The 25,954-nt window shown below is 41.7% G+C and overlaps 1 protein-coding gene across 3 annotated transcripts; it reads left to right on the top strand.

The window, feature by feature from the left end:
- Nucleotides 1-1,651: 1,651 nt before the first annotated feature.
- On the top strand, nucleotides 1,652-25,680 carry ZNF148 (zinc finger protein 148). 3 transcript variants are annotated; one of them, XM_015411268.1, is made up of 6 exons: nucleotides 1,652-1,981; nucleotides 4,151-4,276; nucleotides 6,296-6,419; nucleotides 6,993-7,076; nucleotides 19,792-19,910; nucleotides 23,796-25,680. In XM_015411268.1, exons 1-6 carry the CDS (start codon nucleotides 1,652-1,654, stop codon nucleotides 25,398-25,400), a joined length of 2,388 nt encoding a protein of 795 aa, XP_015266754.1. In that variant the 3' UTR covers nucleotides 25,401-25,680. The 3 variants fall into 3 exon arrangements, with proteins under 3 accessions (XP_015266754.1, XP_015266753.1, XP_015266755.1); XM_015411267.1 differs by having other exon boundaries at nucleotides 4,148-4,276; XM_015411269.1 differs by lacking the exon at nucleotides 6,993-7,076 and having other exon boundaries at nucleotides 1,682-1,981; nucleotides 4,148-4,276.
- The last annotated feature ends 274 nt before the right edge of the window (nucleotides 25,681-25,954 follow it).

Genomic DNA, 25,954 nt, shown 5'->3' with positions numbered 1-25,954 from the left:
ATTCCCCACTTAGGCTGCAGCCTTGGTTGATGTATCCCACAGTGTACTGCCACAGTGGCACGACTCAGCGAGTCAACTGAGAAGGCATATAAATGCCTTCTCAATTCACTTGTGACTTGTGCCGCTGCCATGGCAGCAGCACAGCTTGCAAAAACCATTTAAAGGGATCCCTTTAAATGGCTTTTGTAAACGGCTTGGAGATGACATTTAAAGAGACCGCGGTCTCTTTAGATGCCTTCTCCAAGCCCCGGCGCCAGCTTGTCTACCAACACTAACCACATGAACCCACCTGATTGGTTTGTGGGAGGTTCATGGGGCTCATGAGGGTGGGACGCCACTAACCAGGACTAGTTTGTGACGAACTTTGGTTTGTAATTTGGTTTGTGCCCATCCCTAGTGTGGACTAATAGTGTGGACAGATCCAAAAGGAACTGTAGAGGATGGGCAAGTGGGTATCAGCATGGCAAATGGGGTTCAGTGTGGCCAAGTGCAAAGTGATGCACATTGGAACCAAAAATCCTAACTATAAATACACATTGATGGGGTTCGAACTGGCAGAGACTGATCAAGAGAGAGATCTTGGAGTCGTAGTAGATAACTCACTGAAAACTCACTAGACAATGTGCGACTGCAATAAAAAAGGCCAATGCTATGCTGGGGATTATTAGGAAGGGAATTGAAAACAAATCAGCCAGTATCATAATGCCCCTGTATAAATCAATGGTGCGACCTCATTTGGAGTGCTGTGTACAGTTCTGGTCACCACACCTCAGAAAGGATATTATAGCATTGGAAAAAGTGCAGAAAAGGGCAACTAGAATGATAAAAGGGTTGGAACACTTCCCCTATGAAGCAACGTTAAAGCGCTTGGGGCTGTTTAGCTTGGAGAAACGACGGCTGAGGGGTGACATGATTGAGGTTTATAAGATTATGCATGGGATAGAGCAGGTAGAGAAAGAAGCACTTTTCTCCCTTTCTCACAGTACAAGAACTCGTGGGCACTCAATGAAATTGCTGAGCAGTCAGGCTAGAATGGATAAAAGGAAATACTTCTTCACCCAAAGAGTGATTAACACATGGAATTCACTGCCACAGAAGGTGGTGGCAGCTACAAGCATGGATGGCTTCAAGAGGGAATTAGATAAACATATGGAGCAGAGGTCCATCAGTGGCTATTAGCCACAAGGTATAGATAGGAACTCTCAGTCTGGGTTAAGTGATGCACTGTATTCTTGGTGCTTGGGGGGGGGGCAACAGTGGGAGAGCTTCTAGTGTCCTGTCCCCACTGCTGGACCGCCTGATGGCACCTGGTATTTTTGGCCAGTGTGACAGAGTATTGGACTGGATGGGCCATTGGCCTGATCCAAAATTGGCTTCTCTTATGTTCTTATTTTCTTATGTTAACACACGGTTTGGGAACTTTGCTGACAGAAGAGGGAAATTTTGCCTGTTTCCCTCTGCAGCCATCTGAACAACATGGTTATTAGTCCATTTGAGTGGGGAATCAAACCCGGTTCTCCCAGATTAGAGTCCGCACACTTAACCACTACACCAAACTGGCTCTGAAGTAAATTGTAAACTGAAGTAAGTTGTAAATACTCTGTTCCGTTTGATGATTTCAGTTTTTCTTTTTAGGTTATTGCAATTAAGAATGAACATTGAAGATAAGCTGGGAGGATTGTTTCTCAAATGTGGTAGCATAGAACAAATGCATTCATCCAGGGATATGGTTGGAATGGGTGCCTCATCCGACCAGTCAGCCATTTCTGGGGAACGGCAAGAAGCAGTGCTTCAAGACCGGGCAATGGCACACCAAGACATTCTTTCTGCAGATGAAGTGTTACAAGAAAGTGAGCTTCGACAACAAGAAATGATACCACATGACGAACTCATGGTGCATGAGGAGACAGTGAAAAATGATGAGGAGATGGAGGCACAAGACCGACTTCCTCAAGGGCTTCAGTATGCAGTTAATGTCCCTGTAAGCATTTTCTGTAATTTGCTGTACACCTGCAGTCGAGGACATCCTATCATTAACTTCTACCAAAGTATGAATCCTTAGAGTATGGCAGGAACAACAAATGAAGACTAAAGTAATATATTTTTTTACAGTGCAATCAAGAATGCTTTCATGGGAGTAAGCCCCATTTTGAAGAGCTAAGTAGGATTCTTAGTAGATTTGCTCAGGATTGCTCTTTTTACAGTGCAGTCCTAAGACAGAGAGGAGCTGCGGTGGCTCAAGTGGTTAAGACGCTGAACTACAGGCTGTGGAAGGTCGGTAGTTCAGCAGTTCGAGACCCGGGTGCTGCATGACGGAGTGAGCTCCCGTCTCTGGTTCCAGCTCCTGCCAACCTAGCAGTTTGACAGCAAGAAATCGCAAGTAGATAAATAGGTACCCCTTCGGTGGGAAGGTAACAGCGTCCCGTGCACCTTGGTGTTTAGTCATGCCGGCCACATGACCACAGAAACGTCTTCGGACAGCGCTGGCTCTTTGGCTTTGAAACGGAGATGAGCCCCGCAACCCTAGAGTCGGATTCGACTGGCTTTCGAGCAAGGGAACCTTTACCTTTTACCTATGACCACTAAAGTCAGTGGGCTTAGAAGGGCATTACTCTGCTTACTATCGCACTGTGTGTTACTTTGCAAAGCTTTTTTTTGGGGGGGGGGGCTTTAAAGTCCTTTAATCTGTTAAATTTCTGATATTGTCTTATGTGATTGAGAATCACATAATCAGAGATTGATCCATACTATAATGGAAAAATTAATGGCGCATAGTGACCTATTCCATCTTCTACAGTGATGATCAATGACAGATCGCATTTCAGAATCTCATTTTTTTTTAGTGACCATCAACAAGGAGAGGTGGGAGAGGATGAGTGCTGTGTTACAAGAAAATGAACGTCAACATTTAATTATTTTTCCTAATAATAATGATCATGTCTAATGTTGCAGAATAAGGCTAAGAAACATTTTCTAATAGCAAATATATATACTTTGTAGACATTGCTTATTTGATTTTGAGTGTCTGCATTCATCCTCCACTTTGAGCAGTGATAACCACTATGAAAGGTTGTGGTTCTGTTTAGAAATACTGTAGGGATGAGGTTCCCGAACTTTTAAAACATTTTAAAGTGCATTTAAAAGTAGTAGAGTTCACAAAGGTAATTATAGACATGCAAGAAGATAATTATACACATGCTTCTTGGACTGTGAGTGAATTAAAATACTGTTTACATCAAAAAGGCTTTACTATAAAAATCTTTACAAACTATAGATAGGTAAATGCAGTGCTTTAAAACTAGTAACATTACAACCTAAATTCTCAGTGTAATTGAAGAAATTCAAGATTTGACAGTAGATATAATTTTTTTTGCCAAATTATTAATCATGTTCCAGTTGGGAAATGTAGAACAAAAGTAGATATCCTGGCACCAATTCTTTGCACTCCAAACATGTAGAAAGAGGAGGCTGAATGGTATGTCTTATTTTAACAAGTAGGCACATGGATGAGTAGTGTAAACCTTCCACCCCCTTCCACTGATATACCTCCCCATGGCTGTTTTTCCCAAGCATTTTGTCCCTAGAAATGTTCCAGTGTTCTCAACTACAGGTGGATGAAGGATTTGGTGGTGCTTACCCTTTTACCACTTTGCTGTAAAATCAGACCCTTTCTTGAATTTCTTCAATCACTATTTCTATGTGATTAGGGCAGTTCCACGCTTCCGTCCCATTTTCTTTGGTCTTTAAATCTATTTGAAATTATTATGTTACACAGTGCTTCCTAAGCTGTCATTCTGTATGCTAGCTCACCTGTGATCTTAGGTGTCACCTATTCCTTGACTCAGTTACCACTGTAAAATGGGAATAGCATTGTTGACGTCAGAGGTATGAATGAGATGATTATTAAGTGCCTCGTGTGGTGAAAGTTCTATTTTAAATGTTTAATTACATAGTAACAAAAGAGCATCTTTGTTGAAAGGTATTAGAAAGACGAGTGCATCAAGGTAACACTCTAGAAACAGGAAATTTATAGCAGTAGTTTCCCCCACAAAAACAGCATTAAATAAGTCAATTATTTTAAAAGCTTCCCAAAATGTCTCTCATATGTAATTAATATGTTATCTGATGTTGGCACTTGGTATCTTAGCAGATAAGCGTAAAACAAGAAATTACCTTTACTGACGTAGCAGAACAGCAAAAAAGGGACAAAAAACTACTACGGGAGGGGCTAGATTTGCAAAAAAAGAAGAAAAGGAAACAGCGGTCACCAGCAAAGGTAAGACAGTGATAGGTGGAAATCAGCCTCAAGGGCAGCCTGGTAATCTACCAGGATTTTTTAGTATTTGGAAATAATAGTATTTGGAAACCATGTAACCATATAACTGCAATCCCAAAGTACTGCCACAGATATTTATAGTGTGTTTCTTTGAACTTTTTACAAGTTGACTATTCAGCATACTTTTAATATCAGCCTTCTTAGGCAGTTTCTTTTACAAATATTTTGTGCCATTTTATTGATGAAAACTGTGTTAAATGAATAATAACACAGCTTTTGTAGGCACTCTGATATTAGGATTAATCAGATAAGAAAGTGGTTCTGATAACTCTTGTTTTTGATCAGACTTGCATTAGTGCTGAACTTAATTATTGTGTACATTTGAAATTAAGTGATTGCCTTACATCCATGGGCATTTCATTTGAAAAGAATATATAACAATTTTTAAAAGTGCAAAACTCGATTTTCAAGGTTTTCTTGAGTTTCTTCTGGTGAAACTCAACAAGTGCACACCTCTGAATGTATTAGCAAAACTTGAATTTTTGCAGCATGACATTACTTTGATTTGTTTTAGGTTTCGTGTTGTGCAACTAACATTTGTAAATTCAGGCTCAGATTTGTTGTCTTCATTGGTTTCCACTGAGAAATGCAGCTTTGGTATCACAGATTTAGTAAATATCTAGCAGCCTATGAATTCCAGTGGTGTTCCTATTAGCCATGCCTGAAGTAAGCAAATTATATGCAGCAATAATCAGCAACTGTTTCCATATGGCTGGATCGTTCATATTTTGAGACTGATGCAGAAACCTGCTCTCCTATTTGTGACGTTGTCCTTCAAATCTTCCTAATAGTGTATAGAAAAAGAGGTTACAACATGGACAAGGAGCAGGTTGGGTACTGAAGAGACATTTTCTGGTATTGGGTTTGCAACTTCACCTAACTGGAGCATAAAAATTTATATACATTCCACTGCATAAGGAAACTCTGTAAAGTTGTTGAGGGTGTATTTATTGTCTGTATGAGAAATAAGGCAGAAGTCATATTGATAGCTGACTTTCAAAACAGACTAGATTGCTTCTAGAGGCAACGATCACTAATGATGCAGTTTTTCTGCTGCTAAGTGTACGACTCTGAAAACATTATGTGTTAGTTAAATTGCAAATTGTTACATGTAATTAAGACTGAAACATTATTTATTTATTTATTTATTTATTTATTTATTTATAATTTACTTCCAATTTATACCCCGCCTTGCCGGTACAAACTGGCTCAAGGCAGCTTACACAAGTTAAAATACAATAAGATCAATAAATGCCATAAAATTCATAATAAAACAATTCCATAAAGTGCTAGTACAAACAGTGCAAACAGATGGCGGCGGTTTCCTATACATGATCCAGTAAGAAAAGACCATCCAACGTTATAACAGGCCTGTGGCATGTTCAACTTACGATGGTACATCTTATCTTAAGGTTGTCAACGGAAAGCACAGCTGATAAAAGTACACATTTGTCATTGCATAACCACATATATAATTCTGGTCACCAACATCCGTTTACAAAAAAACCCCTCATTGTTTCAGTTTTGAGGTAATAAATAGATAAAACATGTCTTCTAAATTTCATTGTCTCTGTAGAGTTCTGCTCTTTTCTATGACCATTTGAGTAAAAACTCCCTTCAGGACATAATTGTATATGAGATGTTATGGTCCTTCTATAATGGAAGGATGGCAAGTTACCGGAGCCTGAACAGTATTCTAAACCATTTTCTCCTCAGGATAAGCATTTTATTTTTAGTGTGATATTTTTCATATTCATCCACGTGTTTCAGATTTATGCAAATCTGAAAAAGATAATGTTGAGAAGCGTCACTTGAGGAAATAGTCACCTGAGATTATGTCAACAGCATCTCTCTGCTATTTGGCATTGTGGCTTGTTTTTCTCAGTCATGAGGTCATTTAGATCTGATGAAATCCTTCAGAGGGTAATGTAAGACTAAATGTTGCCCTTTTCAAAATAGATCCTTACAATAAATGAGGATGGATCACTGGGTCTGAAAACTACCAAATCTCACATTTGTGACCATTGCAACGCTGCCTTTAGAACCAACTACCATTTACAGAGGCATGTCTTCATTCATACAGGTACTGCTTGAATTCATGTTGTCTTTTCTGTTACCTGAAGAACGACTGAGTCTTAAACAATGCACTGAGCAATGGATATTAATGTATATTTTATATTCCAAAGTGCAGGAAACCTGGCATCTTATCTTAAGTATTCCATGCACCAAAGTGTCAAAAATACCAGGAAAGAAGTAATGTTACAATTAATTTCAGAATCACTTTCTGTACACAGTATGCTCACAAATAGCACAGTTTCTAGTGTTTCCTTGTTTATCAGATAGGCTCTTTATTCTTATTTGGCCAATGAGAGTCTGGATAACTGGAAGAGATGTTTAATAGTATACTAAATGTTATGTCATATTCCAGCATTTTGCAATGCTGATTTTCTTCTGAGTGTTATTTTTCTGTCAGCATTACAGGCTCACAGGATTTGTAGTATTTACCATTTTTAGGTAAGCTTTTCTGTGCTAAAATAGTTTGGAATCCACTCACATGCTGGATTGCAATAAGCAACTGTCTTATTCCTCAACAGTATTTGTTAGAAACAAATGTTTTTAGCTTTTAACTTACAGATGTGGAATTATATTGTTTAAGGTGAAAAACCATTTCAGTGCAGTCAATGCGACATGCGTTTCATACAGAAGTACCTGCTACAGAGACATGAGAAGATTCATACTGGTGAGTATAGCTCCTTGAGTATCTTTACTGGTGTGCATAAACAACTTTTCCTAAACACAACCAAGTAGTAGGAGATGAATATGCAGCTTTTATTTTGATGTATGCAGTGCAGACCTCCTGTCAAAGAGAAACTTAGACTTCTGTGTACTGCGGCTTTGCTTCTCTTTCCATCTCTCTCTTTCTTTTGCTTTTTTGTTGCTGGGTTACTGTTAACTGAAATGTGCAAAGCTTCTAAGATAATATATTTTCTATTGGATAAATAGTTAGAAGAACATTTTCAGAACTACAATGGCCAAAATGCCTAACCCCCTAGGTATTGTTTTGCATCCCACTTTAAAAATCACTTCCAGAAAATTATACTAGAGAGGTTGAGCAAGACAAATAGAAGAAATGTTAAAGCAAAAATAGTTCCTTTGTATTGGTTTATTTTAAAATTCTCCTTTTGCAAAACCACATTCTATAAACAGGCTTGGCTTCAATGGGTTTTTGGCATTTTGGTGCATGGCCTTTCATTACCACTGTAAATATTTACAACTACAACCTTTTGAGCTGGATGCCAATTTTCAGCCTCCTTTTCAGAAAAACAGAGTTTGCAAATGCTGTGTGTTGCTTGGTGAAAACTTTCATATCTGCTAATTACTAATGGTTAGTACTTTGTGTGTGTATGTGAACCACAAGAAAGCAAAATTACAATATGTCTTCACAGCAATGCATAGTAATTTATAGTCACAATTATTTGGTACCCACATAATATTTATGTCTTTTCTTACTATTGCACTGGTTTGGGGCAGTGTTTGGACTCACTTTGGTAATACCAGACTCCTGCATTCCTTCAGAGCCATGCTTTCCTCTTTAAGTCCGGATTTCTTTCTGCTGCATATAAATGTTGGGTCTTTTTTACAAGTGATACTAATATATTTTTCACTTCGTGAATTGCATCTCAAGTGAGATAACATTTGACATAGAAACAGTTATTTTCCAGTGCATTAAGAACACTCAGAGGTTTGGTGTGTTCTTGGTTAAAACGTGTTCTTAATGTCATTTGAGGAAAAATACCTTAAATGTACTCAGATTAATTAAATAAATTTCTTTAAAAATGGCATACACTGATTTATTTTGTTGTTTTCTGATGATGGTGCATAAAGGGGGAAAAGAAATCCATGTGGTAAAATCAGTATTTTAAAGAGAGACGTTAGGAATAATGATATTGAAAAAATAAGCTTTGCTGTGACCTTAAAAGGACAGCAAAAGGTTAGAAGGCTTTTTTTTTAAAAAAAAAGAAAGATAAAATTTTCATACTCTGCTGGCCAAACTGTGTGCTATTTAGTGTTCTGTGTGATTTACCTCAATTTTCTAGTCAAAAGTAACCACTGGAGAATGCAGTCAGAAGTAGAAAAAAGGCACAGGCATAATGGCAATATTGCATGGCAGGATCCCTGCACTACTGTGTTTATAGCATGTACCATCATCAATCACAGCTGGCTCCATCCACCATATTGTATGTTTTTCGTTCTGTATTTGCTGCTAAAAACAGGGCTGATCCTGCCCAGCAGGTGGATTAGGCAACAGTCAATGAATTTCCCATACCAAACTAGAAACACAGAAGTGTTTGTTACTGGAGTATAGAAATAGAAATACTAGTTTCCACACTGTGCATCCAAGCACTGCTCCAGACCTCAAACCTGACTCTCATTGGTGTTAGCCAAGTCAGTAGGTGTGGACATTGGTACCTTCTCCGAAGGAACTATATGTCCTTTTTTGTTCGTAAGCCACAATGCAGCAGAAAGCTTTTGTAGCACACCACCTACTTAAGTAGCTAGTCTATGCCCATGGAAGAATGTGGGGGAGGGGGAGAGTTTCTTGACTCCCTTCCTAGGTCCCTGCCACACGAGGGGAAAAAAGGATGGGCAAAGTGCAGCTTTTAAAAGCCGCACCAAAATAGGCACGCGGTGGTGGGATCATACAGATCCCGTGAGCCGCCGTGCAATTGCTCCCCAGCACGATCAGATGCCGGGGAGACCAGGAAGGAAGCCACAGGAGGCTGCCGAACTGCGCATGTCTGAGCATGCGCAGTTCGGCCAGGAGCCAGGGATGCGCCGGCGGAAGAACGCGCCGGCGATCCCACGGCCGGCTTTGATGCGGCCGTTCAGAAAGAACCACCTCGGTAGGTGGTTCTTTTTTGCTGCGGATTATCGTCAGAAGAGCCGGATCGGGGATGGGCGCGCAACTCTTCCCAGATGTTGCGGTGGGATCGCGCCCGTTTGCTCCGCCCCCGATCCGTCCCTCTCCCTGCCCAAATCCTCTCGTGTGACCGGGGCCCTATTCTATTAATTATTATGCTCAAAATTGCCCCTCAGGCTGTGAAAACGTATCTTTTATACTCCAGGGAAAAACTTATCTTTTATCACTCCAGGGAAAAGCAGCTGGGATGGGAAATTTGAGAAGAAAAACGGCCAGCAGGCAACTAGGGTCCTATACTTCTTCCCCATCCTATTTCCTCTTGGTTGCAGCTGTTAGTGACTACATTTCTTTAGAGCAACAAGAACTTACTGGGAAACTAACATGTAGTTTGGCTCTGTTTCAAACAGGGTCCCCAGAGAATTTTAAACTAACCACATTGCTTACATGGAAGCAGCATTTTATCCTATTCCCTGCTTTCCAGCAGTTTCGTATATATCAGCAGTGTTCTCTGTGAATGGCGGACAGGTTATATCAGAGGTTGTCTCATTTTAATACGTTAAGTAACTACAAATCCCAATGTAGTAATTGTGTTTCTTTGAGCCTGTTCAGTTTTTAGATTCTCAGGAGAACTCTCATTTTAGAAATATGCTGAGGCTTGAACTTTTGTAATTCTTCAAGGAGTAGGATTTGCATAATAATGGTGTGGTAACCAAGGCTGCCTGTCTAGACTTAGAAAACAGGTGAGATAATGGGAAAGTTGTATTCTCAGTTCATCTTTGAGATCATGATATTAAGAGATATGCAGAACATTGCTCTCTTCCTCACTGTAGAAATTTAGATGGCAAACCTCTTGGGGCAAGGATTTAGATTTTGAGGGTGGTCAGCAAGGGACCATGGGAATTGTATGGTTTTAAAATGGACTTTGGTATAGTTGTCCCTTTTCTTTGTATTTTATCTGATTTATGCTTTAAAACGTGTATGTGTGCTTTACAATGGTGCTGAAATGTTGTAGTTATTACTACCAACTGATAAGCAATATAATTTCATTAAACAAAATAAAAATGTGAGCATTCTGTTATATCTCGTAACCTGGAGTATTGCTGTGGGAGTTACATTACCCAGTAGTTATACAGTCTTTTTGTACAGAATCAGAAGAATTTACAGAGTGTACCTATAGATAGTGAATGCGTCAGTGTTGATCCATCTAACTGGGTTATTTCCCCAGACACAACCATTGTGGGATTTGAGGGTTGTTAGGGAACAGTGTACTACTAGATAAGGATATTCGTCTTGGGTACAAAAGCTCTCCTGAAAGAATGCAGATTTCCTTGTTAATCCAGTCTGGTTCTTGCAGCTGCTTATATGCCTTGAATTTGCTAGGGTTGTGTTTACTTATTCTGCTTTGAGTCCTGGAAATCTATACCCTCTGAACACTAGTAATCAGAAAAACCACCAAGTATAGCAAGTTTAAGAACAGTAACTGGCTTGATTCATAGTAATGACAAATACTAAGCTAAGTATTGCCTGTTGCAGGACTGGGAATATAACTTTATTTATTTATTTATTTATTATAAGAGTTATACCCTGCCCTCCCGGCCAAAGCCGGCTCAGGGCGGCTTACAAAGGAATAAAAACAATGAACAGACAGTTTAAATGATCCTAAAACCATATTAAACAATCCAATATTAAAAGTTGCTAACATTATAATGCTAATAATTATCAAATTATTCACTGAAGTAAAAGATGGCGGCCAACCTTCAGTACTCTATCCTAGCGGTCAGCCCATAGATCTGATCTTTATTCAGCTAGCACAGGCTGTTCCGATGTCTTCAGGAAGCAGGGTTCTTTGTTGGGGGCGGCTCCTAATTGAAAGCCTGGTGGGAGAACTCCATCTTGCAGACCCTGTGGAACTGCATAAGGTCCGCAGGGCTCTGATCTCTTCCGGGAGCTCATTCCACCAGAGAGGAGCCGCCACCGAGAAAGCCCTGGCCCTGGTTATAGTCAGCCTGGCATCCTTGGGTCCGGGGAGGGGTCAGTCGGTTTTGGGACCCTGATCGCAGTGCTCTCTGGGGAACATGTGGGGAAAGGTATGTAGGTCCCTGATCATGAAGGGCTTTAAATGTATTCATTTATTTAAACATTTCCTCTTTGTTCAAGGCAGCTTACAATGACAGTTAAAACATCCATAGCTAAAAAGAAAGATAAAATAGCAAACCCAAAGTCCCTGCCCCCTTAAAAGATGCTTGCCAGTCCTGACCTTGTCACATCTCGGAAGCTAAGCAGGGCCGACCCTGGCAAGTATTTGGATGGGAGACCTCCAGAGAATCCCAGGGCTGAGCGGCCAGAGGCAGGCTATCAAGCCACTTCTCTGAATGTCCTCTGTGCCCCAGTAGGAGTTGCCAGAGTCGCCATGACTTCTAGGCATGGGCACATAGACTCACACACACAGAGGGCTTTTTTTGTAAAAGAAGCCCAGCAGGAACTCATTAGTATAACAGGCCACACCCACCAGCACAAACTTATTAGCATATTAGGTCACACCCCCATGCCTTCCCTTGGCCGGGCCCCCGGCGGGCGGAGGGCGCCAAAAAAAAGCCAGCCCTTGGACAGACTGAGGAAGGCATGGGGATCCTTCCAGGCCCCCCCTGGCCAGCCCGCCTCAGAGTCACTGGGGGGGTCGCTCTCCAGGCCTTCCCTTTGTAGCCACGCACTTAGAGGTTTTGGCTGTAGTGGACGTGGCCAACTCTGAAGCCGTTCCTGTGCGTTCCTGCCCAAAAATAGCCCTGCACACACACATGCACAAAGTACAACCCCCCCCCCCAAATGCCTGTCATTTAAACCCCTTCAAAAGCCCTGCAAGCAGGGAGGCCATACAGTACCATGTGAAAATCTCTACACAGGGCCCCCATCACCTCTTCAGGGAGCCCATTCCACAGAGCTGGAACCTTGACGGAAAAGGCCTGGGCTCTGGTTAATGCCAGACAGGGGGGAAGTAAACATTTTAATTGTGCTGTGATTTTAATCTTTATGTATTAGTTGTCCCAGGTGTATTTTAACCTTGCTGGTCTCAACCGTAATAAATTTGATTTGATTTGAATGCCAGACAGGCTACCCTAGGTGGTGGGATAATCAACAGATTGGCACACAGAGACACATCGAAGGAGACAGTCCTTCAAATATGTGGGCCCCAAGTTCATGCAGGGCGTTAAAGGTAATAACCAGCACCCTGAATTGAACTTGGCCAGAGTAAACCATAATTCAGCTGTAGGATGGCAACATTATTTTAGAACATTTTCTGGGATGGTTTGTTTGGTATGATCTAGGCCTAAGCACATTAACATAACATAAAAAGAGATTATTGGATCAGACCAGTGGTCCATCTAGTCCAGCATCCATTTTCACCGTTGGCCAGTCAGTAGCTCTGGAGGGCAAACAGGGTATAGAGGCTAAGGCCCTCCCCTGCTGCTGCCTGACAGCACTGGTATTCAGAGGTTTGCTGCCTCTGAATATGGAAGCTCCCTTCAGTCGCCATGGCTAGTATCCATTTATGGACCTCTTCTCAATGAACCTCTTCAGCCCCTTTTGAAAGCTTTATATACTTGTGGCCATAACTGCCTCCCTGGAAGTGAATTCCACAGTTTGTTGAGTAAATAAGTATTTCCTATTGGCTGTTCTGAACCTATTTCCCAAAAATTTTGTTGGATGCCTCTGAGTTCTAGTATTATGGGCAGGGGTCATTTCCTGCAGGAGCGCACAGGAGCGGAGCTCCGGCAGTAAAGAGCCCAGGGGGTGGGCACATGCAACAAGCCCCACCCCCTGCTCCCAGCAGCCCTCAGTCAGAGCAAGAAGCAGCCAGGTAAATTGCAGAGCCGGCCCCGGCCCCCGCCCCCCAAGTCCAAAACAGTCCAGTGGCACCTTTAAGACCAAGTTTTATTCAGGTATAAGCTCTCCCTCCTCTGCGAGGACAGATCTGCACATCCCCCCCCCGCCCCCCCAATAGCTAGCAATCCAAAACAGTCCAGTGGAGCCTGAGTGGTGGGTGTTGCCTTCTGACACACTTCCGGTGATGTCAGGGGGTGTGGCATATGCAAATAAGTTATGCTAATGAGCTCCTGCACCTCTTTTTCTACGAAATGACCCCTGATTATGGGAGAGGGAGAAAAAGCTCCCCATATCCACTTTCTCTGCCCCATGCATAATTTTATAAACCTTTCATGGTTTCCCCTTACCTGTTTTTTCCAGACTCTCCAGCTTTCCCTCATAGGAAAGGTGCACCAAAACTCCCAATCATCTTGGCTGCTCTCCTTTGTATTTTTTCCCAGTTCTGCAATGTCCTTTTTGAGATATAGCAGCCAGAACTACACACAGTATTCCAAATGAAGGCACACCACAGCTTTATAGAAGGACACTATAATATTAGCTGTTTTGCTTTCAATTCCTTTCTTGATAATTCCTAGCATGGAGTTTGCGTTTTTCACTGCTGCTGCACACCTTTGCATTGCTCTTCCCACAATAACCCCAAGATCTCTCTCAATCTCAGTCTTAGCCAGTTCAGAACCCATCAGCATATATTAAAACTGGGATTTTTATTTTTTTTGGTCAAGGATGTGTCACCTTATACTTACCCACGTTGAACTTCATTTGCCACATGGTTGTCTACTCACCCAGTCTTCACAATCTGCCTTAGATTTCACCAACTTGAATAAAATGGTATCATCTGCAAATCTAGCTACTGCACTGCTCACCCCCAGTTCCAAATCATTTATGAATAAACTAAATAGCATTGGTCTCAAAACCAATCTTTATGGGACCCTACTGCTCACTTCCGTCCATTGTGAGAACTGTCCATTTATTCCTCTCTCTGCTTCCTAACATTTAAGCTATTTATAATCCATGACTGCTAAATTACTCAGGAATCTTTGGTGGGCTATTTTGTCAAAAGCCTGATGATCGTCCCAAGTATATGGTGGCTACCAGATTGCCCTTATCCACATGCTTGTTAACCTACTTAGAGAACTCCAAGAGATTGGTGAGGCAGGACTTAACCTTTGTAGAAGCCATGTCGATTTTCTGTCAACAGTCATTGTTCCTCGATGTGCTAACCAGTTTCTGAACATGTGGACAAGGGGGATCCAATAGATATTATTTACCTTGACTTCCAGAAAGCTTTTGATAAAGTTCCTCATCAAAGGCTCCTAAGTAAGCTCAAAAATCATGGGATAGAAGGACAAGTCCTTTTATGGATCAAAAACTGGCTAGTTCATAGAAAACAGAGAGTGAGTGTAGGTGGGCAATTTTCTCAGTGGAGGGTGGTAAGCAGTGGGGTACCGCAGGGATCAGTACTTGGTCCACTGCTTTTTAACTTGTTCATTAATGATTTGGAGATGGGAGTAAGCAGTGAAGTGGCTAAATTTGCGGATGATACAAAGTTGTTCGGGGTGGTGAAAACCAGTGAGGATTGTGAGGCACTCCAAAGGGATCTGTCAAAGTTGGGCGAGTGGGCGTCAACATGGCAAATGGGGTTCAATGTGGCCAAGTGCAAGGTGATGCACATTGGAGCCAAAAATCCTAAATATAAATACACGTTGATGGGGTCTGAACTGGCAGAGACTGATCAAGAGAGAGATCTTGGAGTTGTAGTAGATGTCGAGACAGTGTGTGACTGCAATAAAGAAGGCCAATGCTATGCTGGGGATTATTAGGAAGGGTATTGTAAACAGATCAGCCAATATCATAATGCCGCTATATAAATCAATGGTGCGACCTCATTTGGAATACTGTGTGCAGTTCTGGTCACCACACCTTAAAAAGGATATTATAGCTTTGGAAAAAGTGCAGAAAAGGGCAACTCGAATGATAAAAGGGTTGGAACACTTTCCCTATGAGGAAAGGTTAAGGCGCTTAGGGCTCTTTAGCTTGGAGAAACGACGACTGAGGGGTGACATGATTGAGGTTTATAAGATTATGCATGGGATAGAGCAGGTAGAGAAAGAGGTAGTTTTCTCCCTTTCTCACAATACAAGAACTCGTGGGCACTCAATGAAATTGCTGAGCGGTCGGGTTAGAACGGAAGGAAGTACTTCTTCACCCAAAGAGTGATTAACACATGGAATTCACTGCCACAGGAAGTGGTGGCGGCTACAAGCATGGAAGGCTTCAAAAGGGAATTAGATAACCATATGGAGCAGAGGTCGATCAGTGGCTATTAGCCACAAGGTATAGATAGGGGCTTTGGGGCAAGTGATGCTCTGTCTTCTTGGTGCTTGGGGGGGGGGTCAACAGTGGGAGGGCTTCTTATGTCCTGGCCCCACTGGTGGACCTCCTGATGGCACCTGGTATTTTTGGCCACTGTGTTGACAGAGTGTTGGACTGGATGGGCCTTTGGCCTGATCCAACATTGGCGTCTCTTATGTTCTTATGGTTCCCTTTTGGGGCCCTTTTTAAAAATTGGTGTGACATTTGCTACTTTGGAGTCATCCTTGCCTGTCTGTGCATCACAACCCTGGTATTCTTTGGTGGTCTCTCATCCAAATACTAAGGGAGACCCTGCTTAGCTTTTGAGAGCGGTCAGGCCAGCCAAGGCTGTATGGGCCAGCGCATTTGCTATTTTGCAGTCATCCAGTACATAGGCTGAATGTATTACTTTTATTCATTAGTAGATCAACAATTTCATATTTGAGTTTTTAAAGAACCATTGAGTATGCCATCTGGACCTGCAGACTTACCGGTTTTCAGTTTGTTTAGTAACCCTAGAACTTCGGCTCTCATCACTTCAATTTGACTCAGCTCTTGTGCCCACCAGACACAGTATTGTGGCTTACTAGATGCTTTTTGTAAACCTCTGCAGGAAACAGATGCAGGTGATTTATTGTCATTCTCCCCACCACCACTTTGATTAGATTTAGTGGATTACAAATCGTCCCAGCTAGGAAGGAGACACGTCGCGTCGGAATTTGTACATGAAGGACTGTCGCCTGCCATATAAACCGATGTGCTACTTAAAATAATCAAACCAACCACTTTTCAGCTATTCTGCCACCAGATCTTGGACCTTTCCGGTTTTACTTCTCACTCTGTGAAATGGAATGCCAGAGGTTTGCTACTAGCAGATTTTTGAAAAGAAGTAGAAGGTGGTGTTGTTTTCCAGAGCTTTTAATTATTTTATTTTTTAAAATTTATTTAAAATTTCTGAGCTGCCTTTCCATTTCAAACATTTAAAAAGCATTTTAAATATATATATTTAAAACATACACAAAAGCACCCGAAAATGGAGGATGGCTAATACAAATTAGTGAAGGAACACCAAACAAACAGAAGTCTTCACTGGCTGGTGGAAGACAATGATAGAGGAACACATTGTTGGGGAAGGAGTTCCAGAATTATCAGTGCCACAGTTGAGAAGGCCCTTTCTTGGATTGCTATCTATCTCGTCTCAGATTGGTGGGGCACCCAAAGCAGGGCCATTGATGATGACCAGAGCGGTTGTGTATGTTAATATGGAAGTAGGTGGTCCTTCAGGTATGCTCGCTCCAAGCCATATAAAGCTTTAATGGCCAACACCAGCACCTTAAATTGGACCCAGAAGCCCAGTGTAGATGGAACAAGACTGGAGTGATATGGTCCTTATGATCCACTCCAGTCAGCACTATGGCTGCGCATTCTCTTGGTTTTGTTGAATTGTATTTTGGGGAGTATTAACCTGAATGTAGGTTTTTTTGAGGGGGGGTCTTTGGTTTTTATTTGTTTTTAGTGTGTATATTTAGAATCTTTTGCTTTATACCCCCTGGGGGTTATAAACATAACACTGAAAAATTAACAAAATTGTACATGTGCTGAATCAGATATTAAGGAAAACAAAAGCGAGCAAGAAACGTAATGTGAAAGGGGGGTTGGAATCAGATAAGAGCTAGCCCCACTGTGAATTAAATCATTCTCTGGCAATGATGTGCTTACATTCTTGGGGAAGACATTTCTCAGGGCTGGTGTTCCCAGTCTTAAAAAAACGGGATAAAGGTTTCTGGGCTATCTTAAATAAACTTTTCAGTTATTATATACTGTACTATGTGTGTGTGTTAACTAACAAACCTGGCTTGATTCATTTTTATGAATTATCTGCTTTGTCTAAATGTATAAATTCCTAATCCATCATTTAATATTAAACATTAGCCATGTGATTCTATGCAAGTTTATTCAAAAGTAAGACTTTATTCAGTAGAACTTATTTCTGAGTAAATTTGCATAACTATGGGCTGTAAGGCTGCAATGGAAGGGAAGAGGGGGCCATTTCACCCTCCTTCTTGTGGTCTCCCAACCGAAGTAGCTTTTTGCCCATGTGAATATGGGTCCAGCACTCTGATGCAAACCCATGAATTAAAGTCCATGCGGTCACTTTCAAATCAATGGGACCACCTGGCTTCAATGCAAGGAATTTCATCTTAATGTATAATGGGTTGGAATAAGACAGTATCATGATTTTATGCAAAGGAAAACAATCGCTTCACAGCTTTATGGCTAAAGTCAGGTATGGTTATTTGTTCTGATATGGTTTTGATTCAAGAGTTGCAGATTTAATTGATTTTTTTAAGATGGAGAGATGATCTGGGGAGCTTGCTTTACTTCCCCCATAAATCATGTTGGTATTACAGTACTTCCAGAGATGGTGCATTTCCCTGCTTATCCCTCCCCCGACTAGGGTTGCCAAGTGTAAATTCCTTCCGAGCAGGGGACTCCCGTCCGGCGTCTGGAACACGCGTGCCACACACACGTTACCCGGAAGTGACGTGACGCTGCCGGGCACGCTGGGGGCGGGGCCACGACCATCTGAGGGAAAACCATAGAGTTTTCCCTCGGATGATCATGGCCCCACCCTCAGCGTGCCCGGCATGGTTGCGTCACTTCCGGGTGACACGCACGTCGGGGTGGGGTTCCCCCCGGGGGTCTTGGCAACCCTACTCCCGACAAAGAACACAAATTGAATAACTCATAACTTGCTTCAGAAATATGTTTTATTTAAATAAAATGTGAAGGGAAATGAGAAAATGAAAATTATAACAAATGAAGATTACATTGAAAACTAATCTTTAAAGCAACTTGCCTTTAAAAATAACAGCAAGCTAGGATATTTAGTAACAAATGTATGTATTTGTAAAGATTTTTGTAAGAATGAAAAAGATTCCACTTGCCAGCCTGAATTTTAATTAGCTGTTTTTAGCATTAGTCTTTAAAAGGGAAACTTCATTGAATGTTCTCTAGTGCAATAATGAAAAGCCTATTAAGAATGTTACCTTTGAATATAAAACCAAAGTAATGTTGTAATCAGTAATGCGTACGGTTATTTATTTTGTGTATTTAATTTTTTGCCCAGTCAGACTATTTCTCTTCCCAGTGTGAAAGGAAAGTAAGTCTTGGGTTCACTGATCTTACCCTGTCCTGGAATAACTTATTTCCCCCCTCCCCGATCCCTGGGTTCATTATCTTCCTTTTAGTCCCGGAATAGAAAGAGGATTGGTAGACTACTGTGCCAAGTTGGATGACACCTTCGGGTGGGGAGGGGCATGCATAGACCCAAGATTCTCTTTCTTTTCATAGTGGATAAATAAATGAATGTATGAATAGGGACTTCATTGCCATCAGGTCAGCAAAGTTATCTTCTTTTTCATTAATGGCTCAAGTTACAGTACATTCTGCGTTTTTTAATTACCAAGTAACAATATTTAGCAAAATTGCGTGAGATGTATGTAACTAGCCCTTGAGATCTTGTGAAAAGTCTCCTCTGTGTCTGCCTTCACCTGCAGATGTGAAATGGGTCGTTACCAGGGGTAGGTAGGGCCTTCTCATCTCTATGCTGGCCCCTCATCTCTGGCTTTGTCTCCCTATATTGATCTGCCTGGTGCTGAATCTACTCTTAATTGAGTTTTTGTTGTTGTTTCATTTGACTCCACCCTTTTTTTGTCTTCTGCTATTACTGTTGGTTTTACTATCTGTTAGAGAGTTATGTCTGATTTTGCTAAGCTGCTCACTATTGCCTTCTTGTTCATGTTTTCTGATATTTGGTATTTTTATTACATGGTTTTCGGCTTTGTTTTAACTTAAGATGCACATAAAGTCTGAAACTTTTAGCATGGAAATTATAATATAGTAGAGAAACTTTTATGCCATCTTTCCCTCTTTAGAAATAGCAAGGTATATATTGCATCTCAGAATTAAAATGGATACTATTCCATTTCCCCATCCCACCCCCCACCCCCATTATTTCCATTGTGAATATTGCACTCTTCTGTTTTTATGTTGTCATTTGTCTTTTGTTTGATATTTGATTCCTACCTGTATATATATCTTTTGGGATGATGAGCCATACTCGTGTTGAGAACAGACCCGTAGCTTATTTTCTTGCTTGTAGATCACAGCATCCTGTTGTAAGTTTGTTTTTAATGGTAAGAGTTACTAATATAAACATTATGGTGATCTGTATGCTGTTGGGCTCTTTGCTCATTTTATTTAAACAATATATTGTCTTGTTAATTTTTGTTCTTAGGTGAAAAACCATTTCGATGTGACGAATGTGGCATGAGATTCATACAGAAGTATCACATGGAAAGGCACAAGAGGACTCATAGCGGAGAGAAGCCTTACCAGTGTGAATATTGCTTGCAGGTAATTAAAGGGAAAAATGTTTCATAAATATGATTTTGAGTGCCCCAGGTGAATATTAAGCTTTACGATTCGATGCGTTGATTTGGTCAGTATTACATGCTTGTCTTCTGAATGTCACTCATTTTGTTGTGGATATTTCTAAAAATAATCTTGTTCTCATATTTGAAAATAATTGTGATTCATCAATATAACAAACAGACTGGGGCCATGAGGCACTTTTGGGAATTTACCCTCTGGTCATATGCACCTCAGTGTGCCTCTCTCCAGGTCTGTATAAACTGTTAGGGGTTTCACCAGGCTAATTTCCCCTCCCTTCTGTTTATCCCACTTCCAATTTAACTGACTTTTAACTGCTGTCAGCATTCCTTACTGCCTGAGGTATTCTAATAAGTCTATTTCTTTTTCTTCTGGTTAATTTACAAAGTCATATTAGTCCTCTAAGTACATAGGAATCTTTGTGTTGTCTCAGGTTGCTTTAAACATTCACACAGAGACCAGCCAGTTTACTACTATGTATAATCTACTATGGCTGCGGTCACACGTAACAGAAGCCACACAAGTGAGACGGAAGACAGCCGGAGTTTCCGGGCGCGATCTCACCAGCACATCTGGGAAGCGTAGCACTCCCGTGGCTCAACCGAGGCTTCCAGCCGAAACTGCGTGGCAAAAAACTAGTACCTTGGAGGTACTAGTTTCCGGAAACTGCGGGGCAAGGGCGGGTGTCTGATCGCGTTTCCGGTGGCATCCGGCGCCCGCCCATGTCCCCTTGCAAATAAGGTGTGTTTTTTTTGTCCAAGTCTCTGTGGATGCGCATGCGCACCCAACGGAGCATGCGCATTTGTCATGTACACAAAAATAAAAAAAAATTTGCCGCGGCGCGCGCTTCTTCGTTGTGCGCTGGCTTGTCCTGTGATCGGCACCTCTCCCTTGCCATGGAACCTCCATGGAACCTCCACGGTACCTCCACAGGAGGTCTGATCACGTAACTGCGCAGTAGTTTGCCCCAGAGCAAACAGCCACGCTTCTCCTCTGCAGTTTCCTGCCCGTGTGACCGGGGCCTATGTATATCTATCTAGATATATCTATCTAGATAGCTATATCTATTATGTATTATCTAGGAGCTGCGGTGGCTTAAGTGCTTTACACGCTGAACTGCAGGCTGTGGAAGGTCGGTAGTTCAGCAGTTCGAGACCCGAGTGTGCTGCATGACGGAGTGAGCTCCCGTCTCTAGTTCCAACTCCTGCCAACCTAGCAGTTTGAAAGCAAGAAATTGCAAGTAGATAAATAGGTACCACTTAAGTGGGAAGGTAACAGCGTTCCGTGCACCTTGGTGTTTAGTCATGCCGGCCACATGACATGGAAATGTCTTTGGACAGCGCTGGCTCTTTGGCTTTGAAACGGAGATGAGCACTGCAACCCTAGAGTCGGACTCAACTGGCTTTCGAGCAAGGGAACCTTTACCTTTATAATGTTATGTAATGTTATCTAATGTTACATTTCAACCGTGCTCTTCCTCCAAATGCTCAGGGCAGCTTTCCTGATTCTTATAGTAGCCTCAGTTTGATGACAACAACCCATTGAGGTAACTTGGTTGAATGTGAAGCATGACTGGCCCAAGGACACCCAATGAATGTCATGACAGACTGGGGATTTGAACTCAGAGCTTCTCATTCCTAGTTCCACACTCTAAGCACTATATAACGTAGTGTTCTGCATTTCAGTCCAGAAACAAAATGTATATCTTTCTCTACAACATAGTAAAGAAAGACACAAAGAACAAATATTTCTGGTTGGATGGAATCTTATGGGTCTGGTGCTCTCCTTTCTCGGACGTTTCAGAAAACTGTTGTATCAGTGAATAAGCAGAAAGGACACCTGTGCATTTTATTAATATTGACCTGTTAACATCGACATAAAGGGCTAGATGTCAAGACTGAAACTGTTTGAATTTGACAACTAATTTGCACATCTTTTGACATGGTAACTGGGTGCAGATCATTCTCTAGGGATTTGAGGAGGGTTCTTCCCTCCCTACTGAACTCCCCTTCAACCAAGCTTGATAACCCATATCTCTAATTTTGATTACCTGTTTTTCCATTGAAAAAGAAATAAGTCACCAAATATTTGCCAAAAATGCAATATGGTTTGCATTTATTTAAAAGATTTTATGTGTTTCTGTGTAATATGACCTATTTGATATCAAAGGGAAGGTCTGTGTGGAAAAGCATTCAGTCACACTCACTGACATCAGAAGTCATCGTTCATTTTATTACTTAATATTTTCAGAGGTTTTTTTACAATAACCCAAACAGCATTGCTCCAGTGATTCACTCTGCTTAACCCGCCGTAGTGAGGCTGACTGGTGCTTTCAAAAAAATTTTTTTTTAAATACATTAAAATGAAACGTGGTCAGTTATGTCCGCATTTCTAATTTTATCTATGTCAGGTTAATTATATGTGATGACCAATGTTCCCTCTAAGCTGTGGAGTCTTGTGAGCAAAAATTCTAGTTAGTGAGCTACTGGCAATAAAGTTGTGAGCGAGGGATTTGGCTACTACATAAATTAGTTTGCTCTGGAGCCACCCTTCCTGAGCTAAGACACAAATGTGTGAATCAGAGGCTAAAAAACTATGAGCTGACTCACACTAACTCAGCTTAGAGGGAACACTGGTGATGACCCCCCCAAAGCAGCCACCACCTTATGTTCCATCTCTCCCACCATCAAACCTCAATGGCAATTCTATAACCACTTAGCCATCTTTACTTCTTGCCACACTATTCTCTGGAGACAACCTCCATTCCCTCACCTAAACAGTTTCCTTAATTCCACCTCTCCGGCTTTAATGCAGTATACCTCCACCCCCAGCGCGGTCCTCCTTTTCCTTCCCTGTTGTAGTAGTTTCCCTGTGGCCTATCCTGGGTTCTAAAATAGAGATAAAATGAGTGGCTGGAAGACTGCCGTGTTGCGCTTTCTTCTCAGCTCTACTCGGGAGAGAAGAGGAGCCAGAACAGCCAACTGGGGCATAGGGCTTTTGGCAAGTCCCAAACTGGGGAGGGGGGAGTTAATGGGTCCATCTGACCAGGGCTTTAGGAGCCTGAAGGATGCTGAAGCTGAGCTGGTATAAGCCCATTTCCATGAGGGGAAGACTGAAACAAAATTGTAGGATACTGTGCAAACTATGTACATATGGTATGTCTAGATCTTATTACGTTTACTGGGATTAAACAGAAGCCGTGTTAGACCACACTGAACAAAGAGCATTCTAAATACAGCTGCTGGTAGTACAGGTCCTCCCCATCGCAGATATTCTAGGCCAAAGAGCCTAGGTCTGGGAACAGGCTGTTAGTTGGTAAATTTATAGTTTCTGGAGGTGACACTCTCCCTGCCCGCCGCCCAGTGTACACATTTGTACTTGGCCTGTGAAACAGAGGATTAGATTTTCCAGTATATTCCATAGATCCTACATGGCAGAAGCCAGTTTTTCAATTGAGGTGCAGATCCCCCCCCCCCATTTTTGCTTTCCTGTATCTCTTCATTTCTCCCTGTAGAAGTTAAACTGTTTTCTCTCTCCACCCCCATGTATTTTTCTCTTCCAGGTGTTAAAATGTGGTCCCCCCTCAGTGTTGCCTTACTCTTCCCCACAAAGTGTTTTCATCTCCTCCTTCCCCCTCCCCCCCCCCCAATTGTGAGGAGCTGCTTCTCAAGCTTTTCCTCTGTCTGTATCCTGCTCCGCATTATGGCTTTATTGCCTCTAATCCCATGCGGAAACATGGTGTTGTATATTACAAGTCCAAAAAGTTGCTAATGAGGACTTCATCATGTTACAATATAACGTGTGAATAAGCTGCTGATTTTTTTTCTAACTCAAAAATATCCTCTGCAGTTTTTCTCAAGGACGGACCGCGTACTGAAACACAAACGCATGTGCCATGAAAACCGTGACAAGAAACCCAACAGAAGTGCCACCAAAGTTGGCCTTTTGACATCTGATGAAGATCAAGGCTTCCCTATGCCTTTGAAAGACAGCTCTTTGCCAAAGAAGAAAAGGCAAAAAATTGAGAAATCAAAGTCTTCAGGGCCGGACAAGGAAAGTGGGACAGATAAATCCGAGCACAAGAAAGATAAGAATGATTTCTTGCCTTTGTATGCTGCCAGTGCTAAGATAAAGGATGAATACATGGTAGCTGAGTATGCAGTTGAGCTACCGCATTCTTCTGTCAGCGGAGGGCACTTGCAAGAACCAAACTCTGGCGAAATACACCCGCCTAAATTGGTGCTCAAGAAAGTTAACAGTAAGAGAAATCTGAAACAGTCCCTAGAGCAAAGTCAGACCATTTCATCATTAGCCTCTTATGAAGACAGCAAGGTTTCAAAGTATGCCTTCGATCTTGTGGATAAACAAAGCCTGTTGGGCTCTGAAGGCAATGCTGACATTGACCAAGTTGACACTTTACAGGAAGGCCCCAGTAAACCCGTACACAGTAGCACAAACTATGACGATGCAATGCAGTTTTTAAAGAAAAGAAGGTATCTCCAGGCAGCTAATAGTAATAGCAGAGAGTATGCCTTGAATGTCGGCACCATAGCCTCCCAGCCCTCAGTCACACAGGCTGCTGTCGCGAGTGTGATAGATGAAGGCAGCACAACATCCATATTGGACACAGCAGGTTTGAATGTGGAGATTAAAAATAACCATGACAAAAACGTCATTCCGGATGAGGTACTTCAAACTCTGTTGGACCATTATTCCCATAAAGCGAATGGCCAGCATGAAATCGCTTTCAACGTGGCTGATGCGGAAGTGACCTCCAGTATATCAATTAATTCTTCTGAAGTATCAGAGGTCACACAAACGGAGACTGTTGCATCAAGCTCTCAAGCTTCCTCATCTGATAAAGCCAGTATGTTACAGGAATATTCCAAGTTTCTTCAGCAAGCTTTGGACAGAACTAGCCAAAACGATGCCTATTTGAACAACCCAAGCCTTAATTTTGTGAGTGACAACCAGACTCTTACAGGGCAACCAGCATTCTCCTCTATAGACAAACAGGTCTATGCTTCTATACCTGTCAACAGTTTTCGGTCAGGAATGAACTCTCCGTTAAGAACAACTCCAGACAAGTCTCATTTTGGACTTATGGTTGGTGATTCCCAGCACTCTTTTTCCTTTTCAGGTGATGAGCCAAATCATTCTTCTTCTTCCTCTACCCAGGACTTCTTGGATCAGGTGACTTCTCAGAAGAAAGCAGAGGCCCAGCCTGTTCATCAAGCTTATCAGATAGGCTCCTTTGAACAGCCATTCAGAGCTCAGTACCATGGAACAAGAGCTGGAATATCATCTCAGTTTAACACTGCTAATGGACAAGTGAACCTGCGGGGACCAGGGACAAGTGCTGAATTCCCAGAGTTCCCCTTGGTGAATGTAAATGATGCTCGAGCTGGGATGAACTCTTCACCAGATGCCACAACTGGCCAGACATTTGGCTAAAAGAATCAGTAGAAATAAGATTGGCACTTTAGCACAGGTCTGTCAGAAATGAGTGTGTTCTGCGGAATCCTATACACATTTAAGGCCTTGTGTTATAACAAAAAAGTGAGCTGGTACAGCAAGTATTGGTTATTGTATTCGTTTGGTTACTCGCCATTCTTTTAAAATTGCCTTAGATGTGGGCATCCACTGAAAAGGCAGGTGGTTATTTGCTTATTTGAGATCAGGAACTTGCTACATTGAGATTTAACACAAGACAAAACAAGCCAAAAAACAACAAAAAAACTCACATAAGATTTCTTTCCTATAATCATTTCCTAGTTTGGTATCACTGAATATTTTTGGGAGAATGATAATTATGAGATTATTCGTATTGGGATTTCCTAGTTAGTCTAGCCATTGCACTTCAGCAGGGAATATGAATAGACTGTGTAGACAAAATAAACTTAAAAGTTTAAATGTTAGGATAATTATGGCTAGACAAATGTAGTGCATTCTGGAAAACAGATACAATTCTGTCACCGCTCTTAAAAATAGTTCACAAGATTCCTTTC

The sequence above is a fragment of the Gekko japonicus genome, unplaced genomic scaffold, assembly GCF_001447785.1.
Source record: "Gekko japonicus isolate JY-2015 unplaced genomic scaffold, Gekko_japonicus_V1.1 scaffold1793, whole genome shotgun sequence".
NCBI classification, from domain to species: Eukaryota; Metazoa; Chordata; class Lepidosauria; order Squamata; family Gekkonidae; genus Gekko; species Gekko japonicus.
This window is presented reverse-complemented; position numbering and strand designations above follow the sequence as displayed.